Source organism: Pecten maximus, chromosome 4 (genome assembly GCF_902652985.1).
Source record: "Pecten maximus chromosome 4, xPecMax1.1, whole genome shotgun sequence".
Taxonomy (NCBI): domain Eukaryota; kingdom Metazoa; phylum Mollusca; class Bivalvia; order Pectinida; family Pectinidae; genus Pecten; species Pecten maximus.
The window spans coordinates 32,321,798-32,347,497 of record NC_047018.1 but is presented as its reverse complement, the minus strand read 5'-3'; the positions used below and the strand labels follow the sequence as shown (position 1 = coordinate 32,347,497).

The window sequence follows — 25,700 nt, the reverse complement described above, 5'->3', positions numbered from 1 at the left end:
CAAAATTGCCCTCCTCCTAAAAAGTATCTTGTCTATTCTCCCCTTTCCTCTACTCCTGTCTCTCCTGCACTTTTCGGCTTCGACATCCCTTGTAATTATGTAACAGTACTACCTCTGTACAGCCTAATTAATGCTCAGCCTTATTCATGCCCAGGCTAATTAATGCTCCAATTTAGATTTTGCTGCAGGGCAAAAATGGCTTAAGAATGTTGAAAACACATATGAATTCAAACAATGCTTAGCCATATTGTGTTAAATTAAACGATACCTACCTCCCCACCGTTCACATAGTCGAGGACAAAGTAAAGTTTGTCAGCCGTCTGGAAGGAGTAGTGAAGGCCAACCAAGAATGGATGTTTGATGTTTTTCAAAAGTACGTTTCGTTCAGGCCATGATGTGCTTTGCTTCATTTCTCTTCATAATGGCTTGCTTCTGAAGCACTTTGATGGCATAGATGTTTCCTTCAATTTTGTGACGAGCAAGAAGAACCTGCAACCATCAATTTTGGATAAGTAAAAAAATGTCAACAAAATAAATATGTAAAATACTGATACTGTATTAAGTATGAAGTTGAGCAATTATTGAAAATAGCATCATTTAATACTTTGATAGAGTTGGAAAACAAATACCAACTACAGCTAGAAATTACAGCATGATTCATTATAATGCTATTAAGAATTTCAAGTCAAAATTTCAAACCGGCAAATTCCATGATGCAAGAATAATATACATAATATATGTACTTCATTATATTCAGAAACAGTAATATCTTTACCTTGCCAAAGCTGCCCTTTCCAATAACTTTGAGGAACTCAAAATCACTCGGTTTCACACTGAAAAAGACAATGATGATTTGTACATTTAGGATAGACATGTAAAGCTGAATTTTTACGTACAAAGTAATCTCTACTTGAAGCAAACTTTCAGCAGACTATAAAATTTCAGCTAAAAAGCATCAAGAAGGAACCAGAAAGAATATTGTATGAATACTTCCACCAGAACGAGCACAATAATTTTCATAAAAATTATATTGTATCATTAATAAACGTTTTTTTCAACCTGTGGTTGCCTTACTTTTTGATGTGGTACAAAATTTTGTGAATTTATGATTTTGTGGTATAAAGTAATTAGTCTAAATACTCATTAAAATAACCACACAACTATATATTATCGTCGAAGATTTCAGAATTATCATTTTCACTGTTGATGACTGATGATGCCTGACAACTTTAAGGAAGTTAATTAAACCAGGGGACCGAAATTTAGACATGACATATTCCTACACATCACAATCAATATCATCTCTCTCACACGATGCGAGTTTTCTCCAGTTTTAAAAGGAATCATGATATGCTTTTCAATCAAAATCCATATTAGCCAAAACATGGCTGCCCAATCACTTCTGCAACCGTGTATATATTTTGTAAAGAATTTAAATTTAAACCTTACTTACTTTACAAAAATTGAAAAACAAATTATATCAACTTATAAAGAATGTGGGCTAGGTATCAAATTTTACCTTCCAAACTAAATCCTGCTAGAAGGAACTTTTCTTTAACTCTGCAGATTGACTAAAAAGTTTGGAGTTTTCAGTTGGATTTTTGGAAAAAGCATGATTTTTTTTCCAAAGTGATACCTACTTGACTTGTAACCTATTTATATTACAGAAGAAGAGAATATTGATGTTGGCAATATTGAAAGCACTATTTTGATATCCCTGCCAATAACTGACCACTTGACCACTAAACTTTGCCACCTCGCTGACCCATATCTATAATATGAATCTAATCAGGCTAAATCCTTGTTATGAATAGTTTGAGGCAAATCTTGCAAGATTATGACGACAAAGACCTTTTTAATATGTTAATATCTTACATAAATCAGATGACTATTACAATACGCAAATGCAGGTGAGTGACTTGCACTTTCAGCAGTAATGAAAATGTCTGAAATCCGACCAGCAGTAATCTAGTCCTCCTGGCACATTTATGACAAAAACAAATGATAAACAAAGCCATTTACCATGTACGTTCACTTGGCCCAAGATTAACCGGGTTGGTGTCCTTCCGATCCTAAAAATAAAATGGTCATTGCTTTTCATTAACAGTACAAATGGGTTGATTACCTATAAATGTAACAGAGGTCATAATCAAACATCAATTACATGTATATTTCAATGTCTCTGTTAGGAATCGAACCCAGGACCTCTGGCTTAATAGCCTATACACTCAATGTAACGGATCATTATCTCCGAGTGGTATATTGCGACTGGATGACACACTTCCCTACCATGGATGCTTGTGAGGCATGGCTGAGTAAATCTGCATGGTTTGGTTTGGTTTGTTTTTGTTTAACGTCCTATTAACAGCCAGGGTCATTTAAGGACGTGCCAGGTTTTGGAGGTGGAGGAAAGCCGGAGTACCCGGAGAAAAACCACCGGCCTACGGTCAGTACCTGCATGGTATCTTTCTCCCCAATTTAAAATAATCAAGTTTTGTTTGGAAAGATTTTTCAATGAAACATTATACAGAAATTATAGTGAGAATTTCAGACTTTAAGACTGTATGAGTTTGAAACTTATTGTGACTAAAATCCAATGAATAGAAAGTGTGTTAAATGGATTTTTGAAAGCATTGTTTGTAGACAAAATTACTTTCAGTTCAAAAAGTGCTTAAATACCATATATTGGATAATTCAACATTTTTTTAGAATTTAATATGATTTAATCTGATGTTCTTGTGACAACACACAGTTTTATCTAGTCATTTATTTCCATATACTTTCTGAGTAATTTTCTGTCGAGCTACATGTTACCATGGACGTCTTGAGTGTTTCTACATTCAGTCTCATTAACATTAGATGTTATACAGATACTAATTTGACCCAAATATCTTCAAATAAATTTTCATAAATGCTAATTACTAGCAGTTACATAATGCAAAGGACATTAAATACTTCATGACTCATACACCTTCACAGACCTCGTTTGTCTGGATTTGTAATTAAGTAAAGGAGGCTGTCTGCCAAATTTCAATAAAACACAACATGCATGAAAGAATTGTCATTAAAACAGATGAATGTGATATTGTGGTTAACTTTAAGTGATAAAAATGATTGATCTATGTTTGTTCTCAACAGGATCAATTTCCCCTTCAAACACAATTTCTTTATTGGCTTAGCTTCAGTAACAATGCATTAATCTGGCTCCCCATTTCAAAGAAATTTTATATACATTTATATATATATATATATATAAAAGTAAGAAGACCAGAATTATGTAAATTATTTATTATTTATAATCATATTTTCATATTAAATAAGATATATATACATTGTACATGTATTATGTACTTGTGGAGTATATTTACACTGGGTTAGTACAGTTGGATCACATTAGATGTACTATCTGCATTTATCTTTATTATTTATTTATTTTAAAAGATACACATGCATGCTGTCAAAGGGTTTTTAATTGCTTAATTTTTTGTAGATTTACTTCTTGTCTGAACTGAAGTGAAATCAGTGATTTTTTATCATAGTTTTAAAAAATATTTCATTTCATATACAAATGTATTATATTACACATATGTAAAGGTCTATATTTTTTATTTCATTTTATCTTCAAAAATATGGTGAAAATGGAAACCCTTGAAAACAACCATTTTTACAGTAGACACCAAGCTTGAATGGCAACCTTCCAAAGATTAAATACATCCAAATTTTCTTTACTTTATTTTACTTCACGTACAAACATGAAACACCTAATCTGACCTCGGATAATTTAATCAAAGAATTGGCTGATACTTCTAACAAAGTCTACATCACAGACTCCAATGGAAGTTCACTTCAATGCCAAGAGTTCTGCCTACATCACTCAACAGTACAATACAGGTGTTCAAACATGCTGTCAATACTCATTTTCTTCTGTTCATTTATTTCTAAACCTTTACTGTCATTTACCAACAGCAGTTAGGGCACAAAGACTGAGACTTAACAGTTATCAACACAAAAGTCTGTACTCACCATCGCGTCCGAGTCGTCAAATGTGTCAGTATCTACAGGTTCCTGAGCATTGCGCGGATTGTCTAATGTCAGGAATGCTCTCACCTCCGGACTGAAAAAAACAAAGATAGTTGATTCTTAATATTTTGATGAACTTTAAAGATTTTTAACACATTAAAACCTGTTTAATCTGATCTCTGTGTATTCAGAACAAATATTGTCATAGCTGTGTAATAGATAAGTAAAATAAAACGAAAAGACCATAATCAAACCTTGGACCTTCTACTCAATGAACCATTGGAGTATTTTACTGATGTACCTCAGCCAAGTTCCCCCACAACACATTCGCTTTTATAAAAGTATGTGACTTTAAAAGACACAGGCACAAGTATGTCAGTATACAGTACCATTGGACATGAATTACTTGATTTCTTTAAACAGTAAATGAGATAGGAGAAGAAAAATGCATTGACTTAAGATTTGGGACTCAAACCTAGGACAGAGAAGGGGTCAATTATAAAAGTTTGCCTGCTGTTCATTCACATGAATTCAATATCTTTATACAACACTGTGTACCAAATTGGCCACCAAACATATCTGGTATAAATATCCCTGAGCTTTGGTAAGATAAAGGGGGGATATTGAGGAACTCAGGAACTTCAGTCATCCTGAAAAAAACTCCACAATATACGACAGCTTTGCTAGCTTCAGTGGTCATCTCGTCTAACTTGATATAAAACACTGAAGAATCTTAATCTTGATATACCAAATATTATCACTTTTCAGCTGTCTCATTATTTAAGGTAGATTGGAAAAATCAAAATGGTTTTTCTTTCATTTAATAACATTGGAAATAAATCTTTTTATTTTATTTTCTTTCATGACATCACAATGATATTGGTGATATTTCTCTATAAGCACATAAGTGTCTCTACTGTTTGTGACATTTCAGTGAGGAACACTATAATGTCCTCCCAGAGAGGCCGTGTCATCTTTTAATCCACCTTCATAAGACCTTAGCTGTAGTGCCAGTGATGGAAAACTTTGACATATGAATACTGCATGCACATTGTACATGTCTGCAAGAGCTATGAATCACAAGACCATTTTATCAGGTACATTTACAAATATACGGTCGGACCTCGATGGCAGATTCTTTGGTAGTTAATTAAGAAATAATCAATAAATGTGCGTGTAATATGCTGCGATATATAAGGAAAGTAAAAAAAAATTTGATTACAAGAAAATGTTTGTACAGCATTGAGCAAACCCAAGTATCTCATTCATGCAAATCAATTTACTGTTGGAACATTTTAATGATGAATGATAACAGCTGACCTTAAATGAACCTAGAAACACGATCAAGTATACAAATACTTGATCTTTATATCATGTTTTATGTCCAGTCTGTTTGGGAAAGATGTTTCTGTAAGATTGTTGAAATCCAGCTGGATACAGTGAATGAGACCATTATGCCCCTCATAAAATGGCAGCTAAGAACATTAACAATAAATAAAAGTACATATTGGCTTCAAAGCTATACGGTATTCACAAATTTTCTTCTTATGATCTAAAAAATTGTCCAAATAACATATTCAATATAAATTGTCCAAATAATATATTCAATTACCATAACGGTTTTAAAAAATTAACCCAACACTTTAACCATAAGTAATGGTATTTAATTTAAAGTGAACATCATACTCTTGGAATGACTATCAGATTCTAGCATGCAAGGTTGTTAATTCGCACTACATGTAAGACCACGGGGGATATTGAAAACAGACATCTTTTAACCCCCGCTATGATAAATATGCGTAATTCTGACGTCAATGTATATCATTTATCCGCCATATGGCTTGAATAGGTACTAATTATGTTACCACGTCTATATACTTATAACAAGTATAACCTCTTGACCTATCAGGTATAGTGTTTGTCTTACCTTTAGATGAGGCTCATTGGGAATAAAAAACATCCGAAACACTCATACTTAATGAGAATGTAAACTCAATTACACTTAATCAGGAATAGTTTCCAAAAAATTCACCAATCACAATCAAATACGTCCTTAAAGAAATAGAAATTTAAAACTTGATCTCTACAGCTGGTTTAGAATGTTTGTTGAGTGAGGATATGGTAATAATATCCAAAATTCCTGGTATATTTCAATTTCAAAACATTTAAACTGTAAACAGCTGATCTTGCAGTAAATTAAGAAAACCACAGTGTATGCTAGCCGTCCAGGAAACTTGTGAATTTCAGGCAGTGCTGTAGTCAGTGTACCAGCTGATACACAGAGTGGCGCTGTGTATACTCGAGCGCCCTATATCATAATACAGTTTCCATAGCCAGGCTTACATATGCAGATAACATAGATATTGGAGACAGACACTAGCTTAGATTTAATCATATACATTATGTGTACCTACCTGTTGCTCAGGTAAATCAAAAGTTAATGTTTTAAAATGTTACAATTACAGCTAGGTTTTTTTTTTCTTACAAACATGAATTGTTGTGAAGATCACCTTGAAGTATGCATGTCTGACTTTAGCTCCCCTTAAGGGGGATATCTCAAAAAGGTATGTCAGCAATTATTGCAACAGTAAATAGCCTTTCAAAAAAAAAAAATAGCCTTTCAATGTTGTTATCAGATGAAAAACAAAAATAGCCGAAACATAAACATATACAACTACAGAACAATTTATCTGATAAAACAGCCAAAAATAGCACCAGTGATATACACAGTACATGTAGCTATATGTCAGGCTAAAAAAAAAACAAAAAAACAAAAAAAACCCGAGTCTCCTATGTAATTAGCCAATGTGAACTTTTGCACTTTCACTTCTGACATAAGTGAATGACACTTTATAACTTTCCTGTGAGTGACCGTGTCTGATGTCAAGGTTGGTCAAGAGACAAATATACCATACTTATCGGCAAAGTTTAGTATTTAAATTTTGGGAGCTAATTTGTAAACCACTTTTAACTACTACCATATTTCAAAACTAATGATATGTCAAAAATATTTATTTATATTGGCCAGGATACTTGTTTCAAATAGAGTATTCAACAGTTTAGTCTTCTGTTAAACAAGATATTTTGATCAGATTCCCTAAAGTCAGTATTAGGGAGAACATTACTAAAACACTATTAATGGACAGTGTTTCATACAGGACTGGCCGTTCACTGAACAGCATCAGACTAAAAATGGCTGCTTGTAGGGGTCATGATGTAGGTAATGCGTGGGAGCAATTCCGACCTTGTCGATGTCCCGGCACAGAAGGGCAAAAGTCAACCCCCTCACATCGCCTGAACACAGCTTGGGTCATGAAAGAAGTAAAATGTGTCACCGATGAACCGTGACTGGTTTACAATCATTTATGACGAAATTCCGTGTTGATGATAACCAAACTGATCAAGTGACCAGGTGCTTGGTAAGAGCACTTCCATCTTAACATTTGTTCGGACTTATTCTGATTTACCAACTTTATTTCGATCCACTTATAAGGTGCCAAACATCGCCTTTGACAGTCCAGGTATTAGATGGACAAACAGCATTATGATGGGATGTTAATCATCACTTGCCATATAAGAGTCACCTTTGTTATAAATAGAACAGAATATTTATAGTCCAGCTAACTCCATGGCCGTGACCTGGACATGACAGATTATAAGTATATAGATGAGGGAACAATTTAAAGGAATTCACTTATCAGCTGCCAGGGACAACAAAGACAGGATTGTTAAAGATATCTCATGTCTTTTTTTTGTTCACTTCTCTCAGTCAACCTTCATTTACTCGACTCCACTTCTGAAAAAGTTGTATATCTGGGACAATTGGCACAGCCATACTATATATTACAGATATCGACCACCAAAACTACATAACACCCTGTTATCAGTGTCATAACACCTATCACATAACTACCTTGTTATCAGTGGCATAACACCGTCACATAACTACCCTGTTATCAGTGGCATAACACCGTCACATAACTACCTTGTTATCAGTGTCATAACACCTATCACATAACTACCTTGTTATCAGTGGCATAACACCGTCACATAACTACCTTGTTATCAGTGTCATAACACCTATCACATAACTACCTTGTTATCAGTGGCATAACACCGTCACATAACTACCTTGTTATCAGTGTCATAACACCTATCACATAACTACCTTGTTATCAGTGTCATAACACCTATCACATAACTACCCTGTTATCAGTGGCATAACACCCGTCACATAACTACCTTGTTAACAGTGGCATAACACCTGTCACATAACTACGCTGTTATCAGTGGCATAACACCCGTCACATAACTACCTTGTTAACAGTGGCATAACACCTGTCACATAACTACCCTGTTATCAGTGGCATAACACCCGTCACATAACTACCTTGTTAACAGTGGCATAACACCTGTCATATAACTATGCTGTTATCAGTGGCATAACACCCGTCACATAACTACCTTGTTAACAGTGGCATAACACCTGTCACATAACTACCCTGTTATCAGTGGCATAACACCCGTCACATAACTACCTTGTTAACAGTGGCATAACACCCGTCACATAACTACCTTGTTATCAGTGGCATAACACCCATCACATAACTACCCTGTTAACAGTGGCATAACACCCGTCACATAACTACCCTGTTATCAGTGGCATAACACCCATTACATAAATTTGTATCAAGTAAACAATAGTTTAATGACACCTTGCAGGGCTGTGATATAGCATTCAGTTCTTTGTGGTCTAACATTCAACTTGTGATAGCACAAAAGGAAGAGAAATGGACTGAAAAAATGCCACTCTGTCAATTGCATCTCCGCTAACCAAGGGTTTCACTACGCTAAGCTCCATACAATGAAATGGTGTAACCCTTGGTTAGGGAAGATACAATTGATGTTTTTACACTGTTTTTAAAAATAAAAGGTATGTGATAATTAGAATCTCATACATGTATTGTATGGTGTGTAATATATTGTTGTAATATACATGTATTGTATGGTGTGTAACATATTGTTGTAATATACATGTATTGTATGGTGTGTAACATATTGTTGTAATATACATGTATTGTATGGTGTGTAACATATTGTTGTAATATACATGTATTGTATGGTGTGTAACATATTGTTGTAATATACATGTATTGTATGGTGTGTAATATATTGTTGTAATATACATGTATTGTATGGTGTGTAATATATTGTTGTAATATACATGTATTGTATGGTGTGTAACATATTGTTGTAATATACATGTATTGTATGGTGTGTAACATATTGTTGTAATATACATGTATTGTATGGTGTGTAATATATTGTTGTAATATACATGTATTGTATGGTGTGTAATATATTGTTGTAATATACATGTATTGTATGGTGTGTAACACATTGTTGTAATATACATGTATTGTATGGTGTGTAACACATTGTTGTAATATACATGTATTGTATGGTGTGTAACACATTGTTGTAATATACATGTATTGTATGTTGTGTAATATATTGTTGTAATATACATGTATTGTATGGTGTGTAATATATTGTTGTGATATACATGTATTGTATGGTGTGTAATATATTGTTGAAATATACATGTATTGTATGGTGTGTAATATATTGTTGTGATATACATGTATTGTATGGTGTGTAATATATTGTTGTGATATACATGTATTGTATGGTGTGTAATATATTGTTGAAATATACATGTATTGTATGGTGTGTAACATATTGTTGTAATATACATGTATTGTATGGTGTGTAATATATTGTTGTAATATACATGTATTGTATGGTGTGTAATATATTGTTGTAATATACATGTATTGCATGGTGTGTAACATATCATTTAGAAAAGATCAAAGAGGCAGCATTAGCTGCTTGAAGTGCCACATACATTTCTCTCTCTATATATATATATACATTATGTGTCATTGACCAACAGGATACCTGTGTACTGTGATAAAACCAAGGTCAAAAGTTTACCTAAGTACATAGCTTGGAACTATTTCAAAATGTTGTCGAAATCATTGAAATTAATTTGACACTTTCTACTTGCTGTCAACAACAGACTTGTGTGTGGCTTAAAAGCAAATCAAAATGAAGTTTTGTACCATGCTAGTGGAAGGGTTGTTTAGTACAGCTCTCCCAAAACGTTGTAGATTACAAAACAAAAATATCGAGACAGGTGCCAAAATAAAACTGGAACAGGTCAACGTATGATTAAAAGTTATATACCACCACGCATTGATCACATGTATCAGAGTGCTCGACCAATCAAAAGTAAATATTACATTTCATTGCATTAATACCGTACAAAATAATTAACTCCAAATTAAATGTAACTATTCTGTTTTTTGAATTTATAATGAGACAACATAATTTAAAGACTCCTACTTCTCATGCAGATTATATATAGGGAGCACTGAGAACGGGTGTAGTGTTTTAATATATAGGGAGCACTGAGAACGGGTGTAGTGTTTTAATATATAGGGAGCACTGAGAACGGGTGTAGTGTTTAACATGTCTCACAGAAGGGCTCCTCGAGAATCAGCTTGGAAAAGGCTGAGGAAGTGCATTCCAGCATAAATGCAACTGTTTCAGAATTTCTAAATTTCAAAATATTTACATAAATAACATGACTACATTTAAATATCCTTGTAAATCCCTTTCCAGAAATGGCTGGAACTTTCTTTTTTATATTTTATGCCAAAGACTAAGTTATTTCATCATTTTCATCCTGACATATGTATTTCAGACTGGTTATAGTGACCATCGAAAATGTTTCCATGTCAAAGCAATACAGGTCACCGTGGAGTGGTCAGATACTGCTAGTTTAGATGTCACATCAGACTCAAATCTTCTGATTAATGTCGGCTGAATATCATATCTAGGACACTTTTATGTACAAGTGGCCGACAGGAAATGTGGGTTAATTTCTAGTTGTCATCCTGTCCCAGACTGAAATTACAGAGGAGTTAATTTATATAGGCTGCTGAACGAAGTGACAATCTACTTATCAGGGGTCACTTTCTTTAGTACATTTTGTACATAAACTGTCATTTCATAACTTTTTCTCCTTACAACAGAAGAAATGTAAATACATATACCTTGCATATATTTTAAAAATTTTAAAGCCTAATTTGGGACCCCAATAAATAATACATGTTGTAGCATTTAATATTCATAAGAATTTGTTTTTATTTTTTTGTTTTTAATGATGAATTCAGTCCATATATCTTACTATTAAGATCTTCTGATCATTTAATTGTCCAAACACATATGTACATAGTATTTCCATACTTGACCTTTGTATAAATAAATGGTAATGCATTAAGAAATAAAGACGTTTCAGGGAATTTAAGACATCAACTCAACTAATGATTTTCTATAAATAACAAGTGTCTGTGGCCTTGACCTTCGAATTGTGAAATCCTATGTATAGCTACCATAGCATCAAATAATATGCTTATACTTGAATTTTGATAAAAATCCAAATTAAAATGTAAATTGAAACTACAAGAGATGAACAAAACAAAAACGAACTGGGCAACAATTTCTATAAATAATTCCAGAGACCTGTAACCTTGGAAACCTGAAATAGCTAACTAAAAATATGCTCATATGGAGGTTTGTATGAAATTTTATAAAGCTTTTATGAAAGCTATCAAAATGGATTAATAAGAATGATGACCCTGGATGGGCACAATAAAATAAGGAGGCAGATATTGGGGGTCACCTGTGAGGTCGTATGCTAAATATAAATTGCATCTTTCCCTCAATAAAATGGCGGTGGCAAAAAGCTTTGACGACAAACGACGCGCCATGGTATAAAGTCAAAGACTCGTCATGTCATGGGTAAACTAAAAATAACATTTTTTTATAGCTACTTAAATACAAAGGTTAGTTTAGGCATGTCAACAAGATTATGGCTTTATTGTAATTGTCTACTGTTTACTATCTATATAAAGTAACACCAAGGTAACAAATGTTTTACAGTGCTTAGGTCAAATGTTTATGGCTGTTTATGGAATAGAATTAGACCTCTCCATAGTTTGTCACTAAGGGCCGACTTCCCAGTCTCTCTCTCACTCATGGCAATCCTTCCTAATGATATATTTACATACACTTTCCCACCAAGAGGTCATTCATAAAAGTTCCTCAACGAATGGCATATATTTCTTGTGGTTAACCTACCAACCTCATTAGCATAAATTAATCATTCATCACTCTGGGGAAAGTGTTACGCTGAACATGAAACTCTATTTTTCATTCATAAGTGAATGGTTCAATTGTAAAAATTCAACATACATCCTTCTTCTACCTTGACAAGTCAAACCAAAAGCCAATTTATGCATATATTGATTGATTTGACGTTAGCTGACGCCCAGTTATAAATCATGAAGTTATTCTTTTTATTCAAGACACTGACATTGTAGTTATAAGAGAAGGAATACATATCAATCCAATTTTTTGAAAAAAAAAAACCATTTACTGTATTTCCCTCAATAAACCATTTAGTTCATAAGCATGAATAATGTATGTAGTAATATAGGGGAGTGAATATATCGATCAAACATATTTAACAAAGACTACATTTACCATATTTCCCTCCGCAGTATTATCATTTCAATCATTGCTTTGATCACTTCAGGTACATAAGGAGTCCAGTTAATTATTTTACTAAATACATGTATGTTTGATCTTATATAGACCTTTATCTCATACATTGTGGTAATATGAAATTATGTGTTTACAGTGGTTTAAATGATCATGTTTTAAGTGTTTAAGTCTGACCCTTCCCTTTCCCTCTCTCTTGCTTTCTCTTTCTAAATGTGAACTTTCTTCTTTTTCTATTTCCTTACATTTCTTGTTCTACCTTTCTTTTCTCTCACTGTGCTTGTGTTCTAACAAGCTTAAAACATACTCAACAATCATAAAATTTAGATTTGGAATTTTGACTGATTATTTTCAAGTATTTTTAAGAATAAGCCTACCATGTGCATATATTGTAACTATACAGAGAAAAATATATATGAAATGGCGATTTCTAAATAGTAATTAAAAATTAGTGTAAGAATGATTGGATATCTTTTATTGATATTCATTGATTATCTTGTATCAAAAATTATAATTTGGAAAAAACCAATAGAATATTAAGCGTGTGTGGGAAAAGAAAGAAAAAAAAAGATGTGTATTTTATACATGTAAAAATTTTGAAAAATTAAAAATTAAAAAAAAAAAATACATGTATGTCTCGAATTGTGTCATACAGACATCAAAGGCCACATTTGGTCACGACACATCCAACTACTACCATATTTGGTCACGACACATCCAATTACTACCATATTTGGTCACGACACATCCAACTACTACCATATTTGGTCACGACACATCCAACTACTACCATATTTGGTCACGACACATCCAACTACTACCATATTTGGTCACGACACATCCAACTACTCCCATATTTGGTCACAACACATCCAACTACCATAATCATTGTAAACACCACCCCTTCCAATAAATTGATCATTACATGTAAACATTTCCTACCATGAATTACTCTGTCAAAACTAATTATTAAGTCTAGCCGAAATTGGCAACTGTTCTGCAGGCCTTCCACTATCTCACACAGTTTTGACACTATTTTCATCTTATTAGGACAGGGATATTTTCCATTTTTTCCAATTGTTTTGAAAAGAGAAAAAAAATGGAGAAATTCACAACCAGGTAATATGGGCCATACATACTAGCCTTTACACATATCACTTCAGCCAACACAAGTTGCTATAACTACTGACACAAACAGTTTTTTTTAAGTGGTCAAGTGTGACCTTTGACCCTTAAACCATGAATGATGATCACACCAAACTTTTTATTTCACTAACAAAATTTCAGAGTTGACCTTATGCAAATGCCTTAATTAGACTTCATAATAATGTGGACTGTAATTACGGTAAATATGATCAGAATCATCCTTAATTAGAAATAAAGGTCTGAACAAGCATAATATATCATCATATATTATTTCCCTTTTCTTAGCAAATACTTAAATACATTGACACTTATTTCACCACTGACTTTCAGATGAAGGTCACTGTGACTTCAGTACATGTGCTCTGTGAGTGATTAAGATATAGCTAGCGTTTCAGTTTTCAGCACCACTACCTTTACCGAGCCATGAATGTCATAGTAACCTAATTAAACAAAGACATCCTTCAACTTTCATCAAGATATACAGACCAGGCGACATTCCACTGACCTTTCTGTACTTAGTTGACCTTTTTGACCTTAAGGTAAATCACTAAGTGATCGTGAATTACATAGTTTTATATAGAGAAGTCAGAGTGTTGCTCACGATAAGATACGGGATACACTTGCTCATATTGGTGTCATGGCTGATATCAATGAGTTAATGTAGGAATGCTATAAAATCTAATGTTTCTCCTTAAGTATTTAACTTCAGCAGAAGATTTAAGAGACCAGTAGTAAACTTGTATATTAGTACCAGGCTGTACAGAGCACACATTCAGTTTTTCACTTTAGAACCATTCAGTAATATAACATATGGCAAGTTGTGCCAGTCCCTGTTTATATATCATAGCAATATCTATTTTTATTTTTGTGGTTTGCTGTTTATGTAACCATACAAACATTGCACCCAATTGTTATGTCAGCAGATTATATGGAGTCAGAGTTTACATCCAATGTCTGTGGAGTGATAACTTACATCACCATTCTGGTGGCTGGCAGTCAGGTTTGACAGGAGCGAGTTCTCCCCAGGCTATATTTCCTTATACCATAGTTATGACAAACACATGTTAAACGATGAGTCAACAACTTTAAAGAAACTGTTTTATTACCAACGGGTCAACAGAACACACTACGCAGGATTAATTCCTAATTAAAGCATGTAGCTGACTCTGATGAGGAACACTGAAGCGATCTTCTGCTCTGGAATTTTTTTAATCAGATTAGTGTATTGTTTGATTAGACAAGTCGTTACATTGAAACATTAAATAAAAAGATTTAAATGAGACTAGTCTTGATAATTAAAATTAATTCATTTACTTTAACTTAGGGGGAAAACATTACTAAAGAGCACACTTTTGACCGGATTCATTGAGGAACAAAGGTAAATGAAAGCTAACCAGGAGTCCTTGGACGTCTATTGTATAAACAGATAATCTCCATCTTAATGCAGCTAGTGCCACTAACCTAATTCAGCAAAAATTCTTACACAAATTTGGTTATAATTAAAAAGTAAGACCTAGACTTTTTACTGATGTTATATATATGTACAGATATTATTCGAGACATCAAGTGGCAGGATTTTGGATATACAAATGAAAGTTTGGGTATGTGGTGTATGATCGATACAATAGGCATTTAAATGTGTACCTAAATAGTACTTGTTAATACTTTAACAGAACTTTTAATCTCATTTCCTTTAGTAAAAGTTGTATCACACACACTCCTGTGCCTTAATTGAGCTTCAAAGACTTTGTCAGATTTGAAAAAAAAGTTCATTTCAAGCAAAATGATACAAACAAAATCAGTTCTTACAAATGTTTACAGTTTTCTCTAGATAAGTTAATTTATAAGGAAAAAATCAGAGAAAGTACAATAACCCCAAAAAGCGGTATCAGTTCATCGATGACACCTTCATTTGACCTTTACCCTCTATACTCACCTTTAAGTGTGAGTTTCCTGGGATGGACACGAGTACACACTACACCCAAGCTGGAGACATTAAATCCTTCCTTTGTCATTACAGTGACCAAACTTATGGAATGTGGTCTGGGTCTATGACTGACCGACCAGTAAACACACTCTTACTATAGCACTATGTGCACTTGTACCTATGTACGTAATTCTGCGTACATGTTCAGGCCGGACCTTAGTTGTATGGTAATAGGTGGCCCAAGGCCTCAATGAAAGGTGTGGGAGACCTTGTCCCGTCTGTTAAACCAACAATGAATTGTTAATAAGTCGTGACAATCGACGTGATTATTGTAATTGTCGCCTCGAGGTGGAAGGATTTGGCTATTCCTACATTTTTATTATATCTTACTTGTTTTGCTCTAACCTGGTCAGAGAACTTTATAAGTGCTAGCGTCCTGATGTACAGCATTATGAGACACCAATCCTTCGTAATTGGATAAAAGAGATTGGATAACAATGACTTTTCCTCTCTTTAATTCACTCTAAAATAAATTAAAGCTACAACGACCTGGTAATGCTTTGTAAAAATAGTAAACAGCCTCTATGGCCATGACAATGACTTCAAAATATCAAAAAATAATAGTAAGGCCATGTTAGCTCAGTTAGAGAGCCGGCCATTTAACCTCTGGTGAAGATCCGAGGTGCACAGTTTATACACTCCCTACCCATGTCGGTTTGTGTTTCTCAGGAAGCTGCGAAACAGGCCAGTCTTTACCCTAATTGCTATGAATGGCACCTCTTGTATGTTGATCAGTGAGGTAGTCACCAACTACTATAAGGAGACCCCCACCTCAAAATGAGCCTGGCTGTTCAAGGGGCGATAAACACAGCAAACAAACAAATATTAAAAAAGTAACAATCCTTATGACCTTGACAATGCTTTATAAAAACAGTATCTAGTCACCATGACCTTGACCTTGCACATATCATTCAAAAATATGGATTTAATTTGAGTTAATATTGTTTCTCTTGCTTAAAGTGAAAATTCATAAAACAAAAGTGACATGTAAAATCATAAAAATTGTGCCATTTTATCTTAACCTTGAGAAAGTTATTTGGGATATTAACATACATACTTGACAAAAGTAATACTTAATCAAGTTAAGCTTAATCTTATTTGCCAGAAGATGACTTTTATGTCCATAGAATTAAGGTATTGTACCATGAATTAATGTATAATGTATGTAAACAGCAAACACAGCCCTACCACCTGTCTATGGTGTAAAAGCCTCTATAAGTTACTTTCCAAATGTTCCTGTTAACTTTTTTTCTCCTCTATATTTTTCAGCAATTTGTCACAGAAAAACATTAAAAACACACAATATACTGTAGTTTGGACTTAAATTATCGTTCTACATAATTCTTCGTAAAAATAGTCAAAATAATATTTAAAAAATTCAAAAACCATGGTTTTCTTGACAACTACAAATAAATAACCAGGAAATTTGTAAGGAAAGAGGACTCCATTCAGGCCTGCAATCATGTGTGACCTTTCACGTGTGACCTTTCAGCCAATCATAAAGTTAACAATAACCACTAAAACTTAATCAGATGTTGACTACCATGGTGTAAACACAAGTCAAATCTGAAGAGGCCTTCCTAAGAGTTTATCTGTTACAAATTGTCATACTTTGACTCCCTTTTTTATTATCACAATGTAGGTGTTGAATTTATGTCCTATGACATGTCAAAACAGAACGGCAAATCTCAATATAATTTGTAGAGACTGCTCACAAGAAATATCTAATTTCTTTGTCTTTTCCCCTCAAAAGTGCATCTCAAAATTCATTGAAAATTCACTCTAGGCAAGCAAAATCAGATGAAAGACTGGCCACCAGCCCTTACCCAAGGTAAGCTTGTGTAAAGTATTGCCCAGCTGAATTTTTTTCTACTAGATTATCTCCCCTAGTTTGACCTTGGGGGGGGGGGGGGGGGGGGGGATCAGACATAATAAAGACATTGATATCATCAAACACAACTTCATTAATCATTTTAATATTTGAGACACATGAGGCAGTCTAGACAAGATGTGTACCAATTGATATTCATACTTAACATATCTGACACAAAGAAGCTTAGAGTCGTTGTAATTGCCATTCTCTACAAAGGGGTAAAAAACTTTTAATTAAAGTAAACTTATTTTTCCAGCTTACAAAGCATGAATTCTATTGTATGTATATACTCACTTCTGGGAGATCTTTGGATGAGAAACAAGTTTCTGTATAAAATCATCAAGGCCTTCCCTTCGTTGCTTGATAAATTCAGGATCCAAGTTTCCAAATATTTTCTTTCCAGGCAGTCGGAGGTTGGACTCTGGATACAACTTCTTTATCTGCGTAAAACATAGCAAGAAAATTAAAGCTGGTCTGTACTGGATACCTGATTTGGCCTTATCTACATCTTCATCCAATACAACACACAGGTTTTACTGCTACCTATAATGACTTACAAACGGACCTGGGGAACTGTGAGAGAAAAACTACATCAGGTGGGGTGGGATATATAGGCATCAAATACCAGTACAATTCACTAGTCTCATGCCAGCAGAGATTAGCACAAAGTCTGTCAGGACGAAAGTGAATCTGTTCAATATTTATAATGAAAATATTATGGGAGGCCTGTAGAGTTGTATACCCTGATGAGAGGTGGTACACATGTGTAGTGTATTTTATACAGTACCCACAAAGGGCTGTGTTGTGTGTTGTCAGTAATTAAGGATACTGAAATAGGGAGGAGGGGACGGAGGAGAATCGGAGAGGGGGGGGGGGGGGGGAGAGAGATCAGGAATTAGAGAGTTCTTAATTTGCTGTTGTAGAATATCTAGGTCATGTCCATGATAACCCCTTGTAAAAAAAGTTCAACAATCTCAATAAACAAACAGCTGAGCCCAAAATGTTATACCTCCATATTACAGCAATTAACTACAACATTCTCATTACCTGTATACCTAAGTAGCTAATATCTTACCGTTATATATATATATTTTTTATCTTGCATTACAACAGTTCTTTTAAAATTCATAACAACTTAACTTCTCTGCTACTTTTGTTTATTAAAGCTTTTGCTGAACCGATCACTCTATAAAATTTATTCAGTAAATACCACAGATTACACCAAGCTTTAGAATAAGAATTATTTAGACAGTTCAATGGAATGTGGCTTATTTTAACCTGTAATAAATCTGACACTACCTGAGAAAGTAAATATGCTTATCATCTACCTGTATTTATATAACGTTATATATGTGATACTGGAAGGGACTCCTAGGGCATTCTTATAATGTTAACATGTAGGCCATGCTTGTCAATGATAAGGCATATCTGGTACGATCATGTTTATAAATACAAGCGGTCAAATACTGATTCCAGTTATATAAATAAATCAAAATTGTCAATAAATTGTCCTACGAAAGACTTTAAAACTGCATACAGGTAAGTTGACATCTGATACACAAAAATCTTAAGTTGTTTTGTCATGCAAATTAAATCATTAACTTACCTTTAAATTAAAAATTCCCTGGAAAAATTTTTCAAACACCATCACTTGTATTTATATGAAAATGGTAATGAAAGTTCAATAGCATTTGTCGTATGAACATTTGATATTGTCCTGTACTGAAAAGTCAACCCATCAACACACTACCACAGCATATATCTACACAACAGAACCACCGCTAGGCCATGATTTGGTCACATGACCAGTCAATGGCAGGTAGAAAGAATGTGTCACCTTTGATTGGCCCACAGGTGAAAATTACTGTCAGTCTCCAGGATTTCCTGGTTATTAGTAACATATATATAGGATTTACTAATATCTACATCGATATTTTAACTTAATAGTACATGTAGTTAATAATCTACTGAAAAGTCAACACTCTAAATGGTATTTTAATAAATGATATGGAATTTTATTCCAAATGTACTGTAAAACGAAAATTGCAAGGAAGTTCTTTTTATAGATATCTAAATTACTGGCATGGGAAGTTTTATTACGTTACATGATTTAACATCACGGTCTAAAAGTCACCAACTGGCAAGAGGCTCAATTAAATGGGACAGTGTATCATTTACTTGTTACTAATGCAGTTTTTACTGGTAAGCTGATTTAGGTAATTAATTAATGTAGATGATATCAGCTGAATTCCTCTTTATTCTGATAGAAGAGTAGCCAAAAACATAATTAATACATTTGAAAAAGAGTCCTCAAAAAGACAATTAATACATTTGAAAAAAAAGTCTATCACTTCATCCCAGCATACTACTGGTCTAATAGCATACACATGGGCCATTAGGTTACTAAAAGAAGAAGTTATTTAAAGATTTTAACTCACTTGACCCTTGAAAGTATGTTAAGGTCACAAATTTGAATAAACTCAGCAGCCTTTTAACTTAGTAGCCCTTTAATCCAGTATGCTACAGACCCAGGGCCCAATAGTTAATGAGGTGTTGTTTGAATGTTTTAACACATTTGGAAGTACAAAGTCATTTGGATAAATAAATCCTAATCCAATATTGTAACCCTGCATGGATCCCTTTGTCATTGAAAAGCCATTTAAATACATGTATTTGCACACATTTGATATCTATTACCTTGAAAGAAGGCCAAGGTCATTCATTTGAACAACATAGGTTGTCATCCAAGACACTACTAACAGAATCATGACATTAGGCCTTTTGGTTATTGAGAAGAAGTTATTTAGATTTATAAATTGATGCCAGATGGTGACCATCTGAAAGATGGAGTTATAGCACTATGTCAGCTAAGCTAGTTGTCCTTAAAACCTCTTTCAGTTCCATATATAACATGAAACATTTTATATGATCATCTATAGTTTCTTTTCTCGTCTCTCTCGAATGTTCTTTATGGACAGGTTTGGGCTATATAGATATCACAAATTTTGAATTATGAAAGAAAATGTTTTTTGAATTCTGATCTATTCAAAGCAATGTACACTGTCAGTTCATAATAAATACACATACAAACAAACAAGACACATCAATTATAATTCTACTTTCAAATTCAGGGGAGGTAATCAGCTGGAAAGCTCTATGCAATAATATACAAGAAGGGCCGTCTGAGATTCAGCAGAAACAATGAATCATCTCCTTCATTAGTTTTAAAATATATGTACATATTTCTAATATCCATCCTATTAAGGGACAACCACTGCCTCCCACTACCACCACCACAGGAACTTGAGAAAAACCTCTAAAGTGATGGACACTTATATATCACTTGATTGTAATGTAAAATCTGAAAACACATTCATTGGTTCAACGAATTATGGACTTAATATCAATTTAAGTAAATGAATATGCTGTTTTATCACATACCGTATTTGACCTAATAAGGGCGCCCCTACCTTTTTTCAAGGAAATAAATCTATGACTGAGTGTCAAAATGGTGTTAAAAAGTAATAATTCATGTGAAATATTTTACTACTTATGTGTTCAATTTTCTTCAGCAAATTAAGTAACTGGAACACATGTTTTCGCCACATTTTGTGTATTCCTACAGGCTACATATGACATGTCAGTGCAAAGTTCTCAGCACCCAAAACTAAACACACATACAAATAATAACTTACCATCTTTATTTGAAGATAAAGTAAAGACTTCATTCTTGTTGATAAATAACTTTTGTTCAGAACAGAAAGCTAGTAAAGGACATTGTAAATCAATTATTAGGTCAAAGAAAACGATGTCTGATATGATCTGGGAAATCACCTGTTTCTATAAATAGAACACAAAAGAGTTCCATTTGAACATAAATGGTGGAACACACGTTCTCTGGTCTAAAGATCAGCTGGCATGGTTTACAAGTTTACAGGAGTATTCAAGTGATGTTTAAGCTTAATATATGATAATGAATAGATATCTTCATCTGGAATATTTTTATGACTGAATATTTTACCGTTTCCACAACCTTGGGTATTCTGCTATAAGGTATAGTCTGTTTCATAAAACTTCAGAATAACTAATCTTAATAAGGGCGCCCCCACTGTCATTTACCCGCGCCCTGCGCCCTTATTAGGTCAAATACGGTACCTTATATCTACAAGTCAACTTGTGTCCATGTCAAATTGAATATCATTTAATAAATATTTAATATGTATGAGAGTGTAAGATCCGACTGTTTATTAGATTGTCTAAGTAAATACCTGTTATATATAAATAATGCCAACCCAGATTTATTATGATTCAGATAGAATCACATGATACACAGACCCTTGTGTATCGTGGCACGGCAAGCTCTGAATCAATAAAACATCCCACTTCATCGACCCAACCAGCTATAAAACTCTCCAAGATTCTTACAAGTTCTAATCTCTTTTATTAATAAAGACAATGGCAGAAATTAAGTGTATTCCACCGAAATTTATAACAATTTATTTTACTTTGATATTTATGTTCAAAGCCAATTTTTCTGTACATTTCGAATTCAGTCTGTGATTTGATGTTTATTTGCTATGAATGATCCTTACATGATCCCTATGGAAAAGTAAAAGCATGGATCATAAGGTATAACCTGATCAGTCATATAAGTCCATATTACCTATATATAAACAACTGTCTATACAGGTCTTACCATTGAAACAAGTTCGTGTCTGATCTATGCTAATGTGCCTGGACCATCCCAATATGTTAGAGAGACGCTCGATTATAAATTTTGACATAATTTAATTGTAAAACTTCTTCATCGTTTTCATATTTTTTTAATCATCATATTTGTCCAGCAGAAAGAACAGCTATAAATACGTCCTTGCTCCAGATGCTCAAAATACTTTCCATACTACAAAGTGACATTTATTAAAGTTTTCTCCTTCCCAAAAATCAAGCCATGATACTAAATAAGTGAGAAACCTGTACTCACCTCAATTTTTCCACAGATTTCATGATTATATATGGGTTTTTTTCTCCCAAAAAGTGAAGTCAAAATTGACATCATATATGTTGTTTTTTTCTCCCAATAAGTGAAGTCGAAATTGAGGTTACACCTAAACTCACCTTAATTCTTCCAAATATTTCATAATCCTCCTAAATCCTCTAAATGATTCATTAACATCACATTTTTTCTGAAGATAGTCTTACACATCTGACTGGTAGCCGTGTCCATCCTTCATACAACACAGAAGACAATGCAATTAGTCAGACTGTCCAGGTCAGAACTGACCATTGTCCCTGCAGGCGACAGATTGGAGATCTATAGACAGGACATTAGCTTCACAGCTAGGTGTGTAGCCTCCTGAGGTGTTGGCTGGCTCAGAAATTAACCTTACTTTTAGGTAGGGTGTCCAAGTGACCAATATACACAATACCGTACCAACTCTCTAATGATGATAAGTTATACGATTTGTCCCAGTGACCAATATACACAATAATGTACCAACTCTCTAATGAGGATAAGTTATACGATTTGTCCCAGTGACCAATATACACAATACTGTACCAACTCTCTAATGAGGATAAGTTATACGATTTGTCCCAGTGACCAATATACACAATACTGTACCAACTCTCTAATGAGGATAAGTTATACGATTTGTCCCAGTGACCAATATACAGAATACTGTACCAACTCTCTAATGAGGATAAGTTATACGATTTGTCCCAGTGACCAATATACACAATACTGTACCAACTCTCTAATGAGGATAAGTTTTACGATTTGTCCCAGTGACCAATATACAGAACAGTGTACCAACTCTCTAATGAGGATAAGTTATACGATTTGTCCCAGTGACCAATATACACAATACTGTACCAACTCTCTAATGATGATAAGTTATACGATTTGTCCCAGTGACCAATATACACAATACTGTACCAACTCTCTAATGAGGATAAGTTATACGATTTGTCCCAGTGACCAATATACACAATACTGTACCAACTCTCTAATGAGGATAAGTTATACGATTTGTCCCAGTGACCAATATACACAATACTGTACCAACTCTCTAATGAGGATAAGTTATACGATTTGTCCCAGTGACCAATACACACAATACTCTACCAACTCTCTAATGAGGATAAGTTATACGATTTGTCCAAGTGACCAATATACAGAATACTGTACCAACTCTCTAACAACGATAAGTTATATGATTTGTTTCAGTCTTTTATCCTCCTTTGGGGTTGCTAACCTCCATTTATTATAGCAAATAAGTCTGAACAAAAAATAATATGAAATATGTATACTTCTTTTCTTTTCCCACAAGAGTTCTTGACTGTTGTTATTTGACCAGAGACCCTCAGTCTTTTGAAATGAGATGAGTGAAGAATCTAGAGGTTTTCAGCCTGTTTGCCCTATGTGACCTTGAAAATTATTGATATAATTATGGAAGCTTTCTTTTAAGAGCTACTCAATGGCATCCCATATATATCATCTGGTCAAAAATTATAAAGTACCCTGGGTCTTAAGACATTTGAGATTTCTTAATCATTTTACCCTTGTAACTTTGAAAATAGGTCAAGGTCATTTATATAAGGAAACTTAATAGGATTCTTTCCAAGGTATCTATTTCCTGGCAATATCACTACTATTGAACTTCTTCAGCTTGAGAAAATGATTTTCAACATGCTTGAATAATGTAAACTTAAAAAAAGGGTCAAGATGGCACCACAAATAGGTCAAGGTCATTTCTATGCAAAAATATCATTACGACCTAGGTGCCTTCTCACTAAGTATCAGGACTCTGGGTCTTGGGGAACTTGAGACAAGGGTTCTTACCTGTTTTTAACACATCTGATCTATCGAACCTAGAGATTAGGTCAAGGTCATTTGTATGAGAAAACTTTATTGCATTAAAAAATGCCAACAAATTCCATTTCATACTCTTATACTGTATACTTAACGTTCAACCTTCTAGGCTTACTTCAGGGAAATACATTGAATATTTTATCTGGATTATCAACATGTCAGTTTAAACAGGACATCAATGTCAAAAAGTGATGGATGCTAGATCATGGTTAGAATTTACAACATCTGAATTTGTTATCAAATTGTAATACTTTCAATGTTTGCTTGAGTTTGTTATTCATTTTCATTATCAAAATGAATTACAATTTTTGGCAATATTTATCTTATATTATAAAATACTGAATGCTGAATAAGATTTGAAGGATATCAATCAATAAAACTCCTGTTTATTTTTCTAGTTTTTCTAGCTGATTGACACTACCTGACACATTAGAACATGCCTGTAAACGAAACCTAATGACAGTGACAGACAGATTAAAAGACTTTCAGTGACATAGATTAAAAATTAAAATGTCATTAAACGATGAGTAAGCAAAACATGGCAATACTGAACAGTAATTAAAATCATTGCCCAAGGAAATTATTTACAATTTTTTAAACCCTACCTACAAAGTCTTTTTTCACATTTAATTGAAATTGATGGCTAACGATTGAAGTGTCTCACACACAGTATGCTTTATCACTTAGAAGATTTATGTATACATGTATACACATTTTAGATTGATGCATACCTCCTCTGTATAATGTTGTTGAAAAAAGGCATTATTAGCATTCGGTTAAAAACTTAACTGCACTAAGGCATACCTTACATCAATTAGAAATTCCTGTGGAAGTATTTACAATAAATGTGATTCATCTGTGAAAAATATTGAACTTTTAAGACAACATGTGATCCTGCTGCATGGATTTGGCTAAATAACAATGTCACGAAATAACAATGTCACAAAATAACAATGTCACAAAATAACAATGTCACGAAATTACAATGTCACTTAATAACAATGTCACGAAATTACAATGTCACAAAATAACAATGTCACGAAATAACAATGTCACTAAATAACAATGTCACAAAATAACAATGTCACTAAATAACAATGTCACGAAATTACAATGTCACGAAATAACAATGTCACTGAATAACAATGTCACTAAATAACAATGTCACGAAA

The 25,700-nt window shown here is 33.6% G+C and overlaps 1 protein-coding gene across 1 annotated transcript in view; it reads right to left on the bottom strand.

The window, feature by feature from the left end:
- The window catches only part of LOC117325856 (serine/threonine-protein kinase Sgk1-like), a 58,948-nt gene that overhangs the window by 16,190 nt on the left and 17,058 nt on the right, over positions 1 to 25,700 (bottom strand). Inside the window, 6 exon segments of the mRNA XM_033882354.1 lie at positions 273 to 386; positions 388 to 489; positions 776 to 833; positions 2,023 to 2,072; positions 4,024 to 4,114; positions 17,952 to 18,097. Of these exon segments, the coding sequence (XP_033738245.1) occupies positions 273 to 386; positions 388 to 489; positions 776 to 833; positions 2,023 to 2,072; positions 4,024 to 4,114; positions 17,952 to 18,097 (561 nt within the window).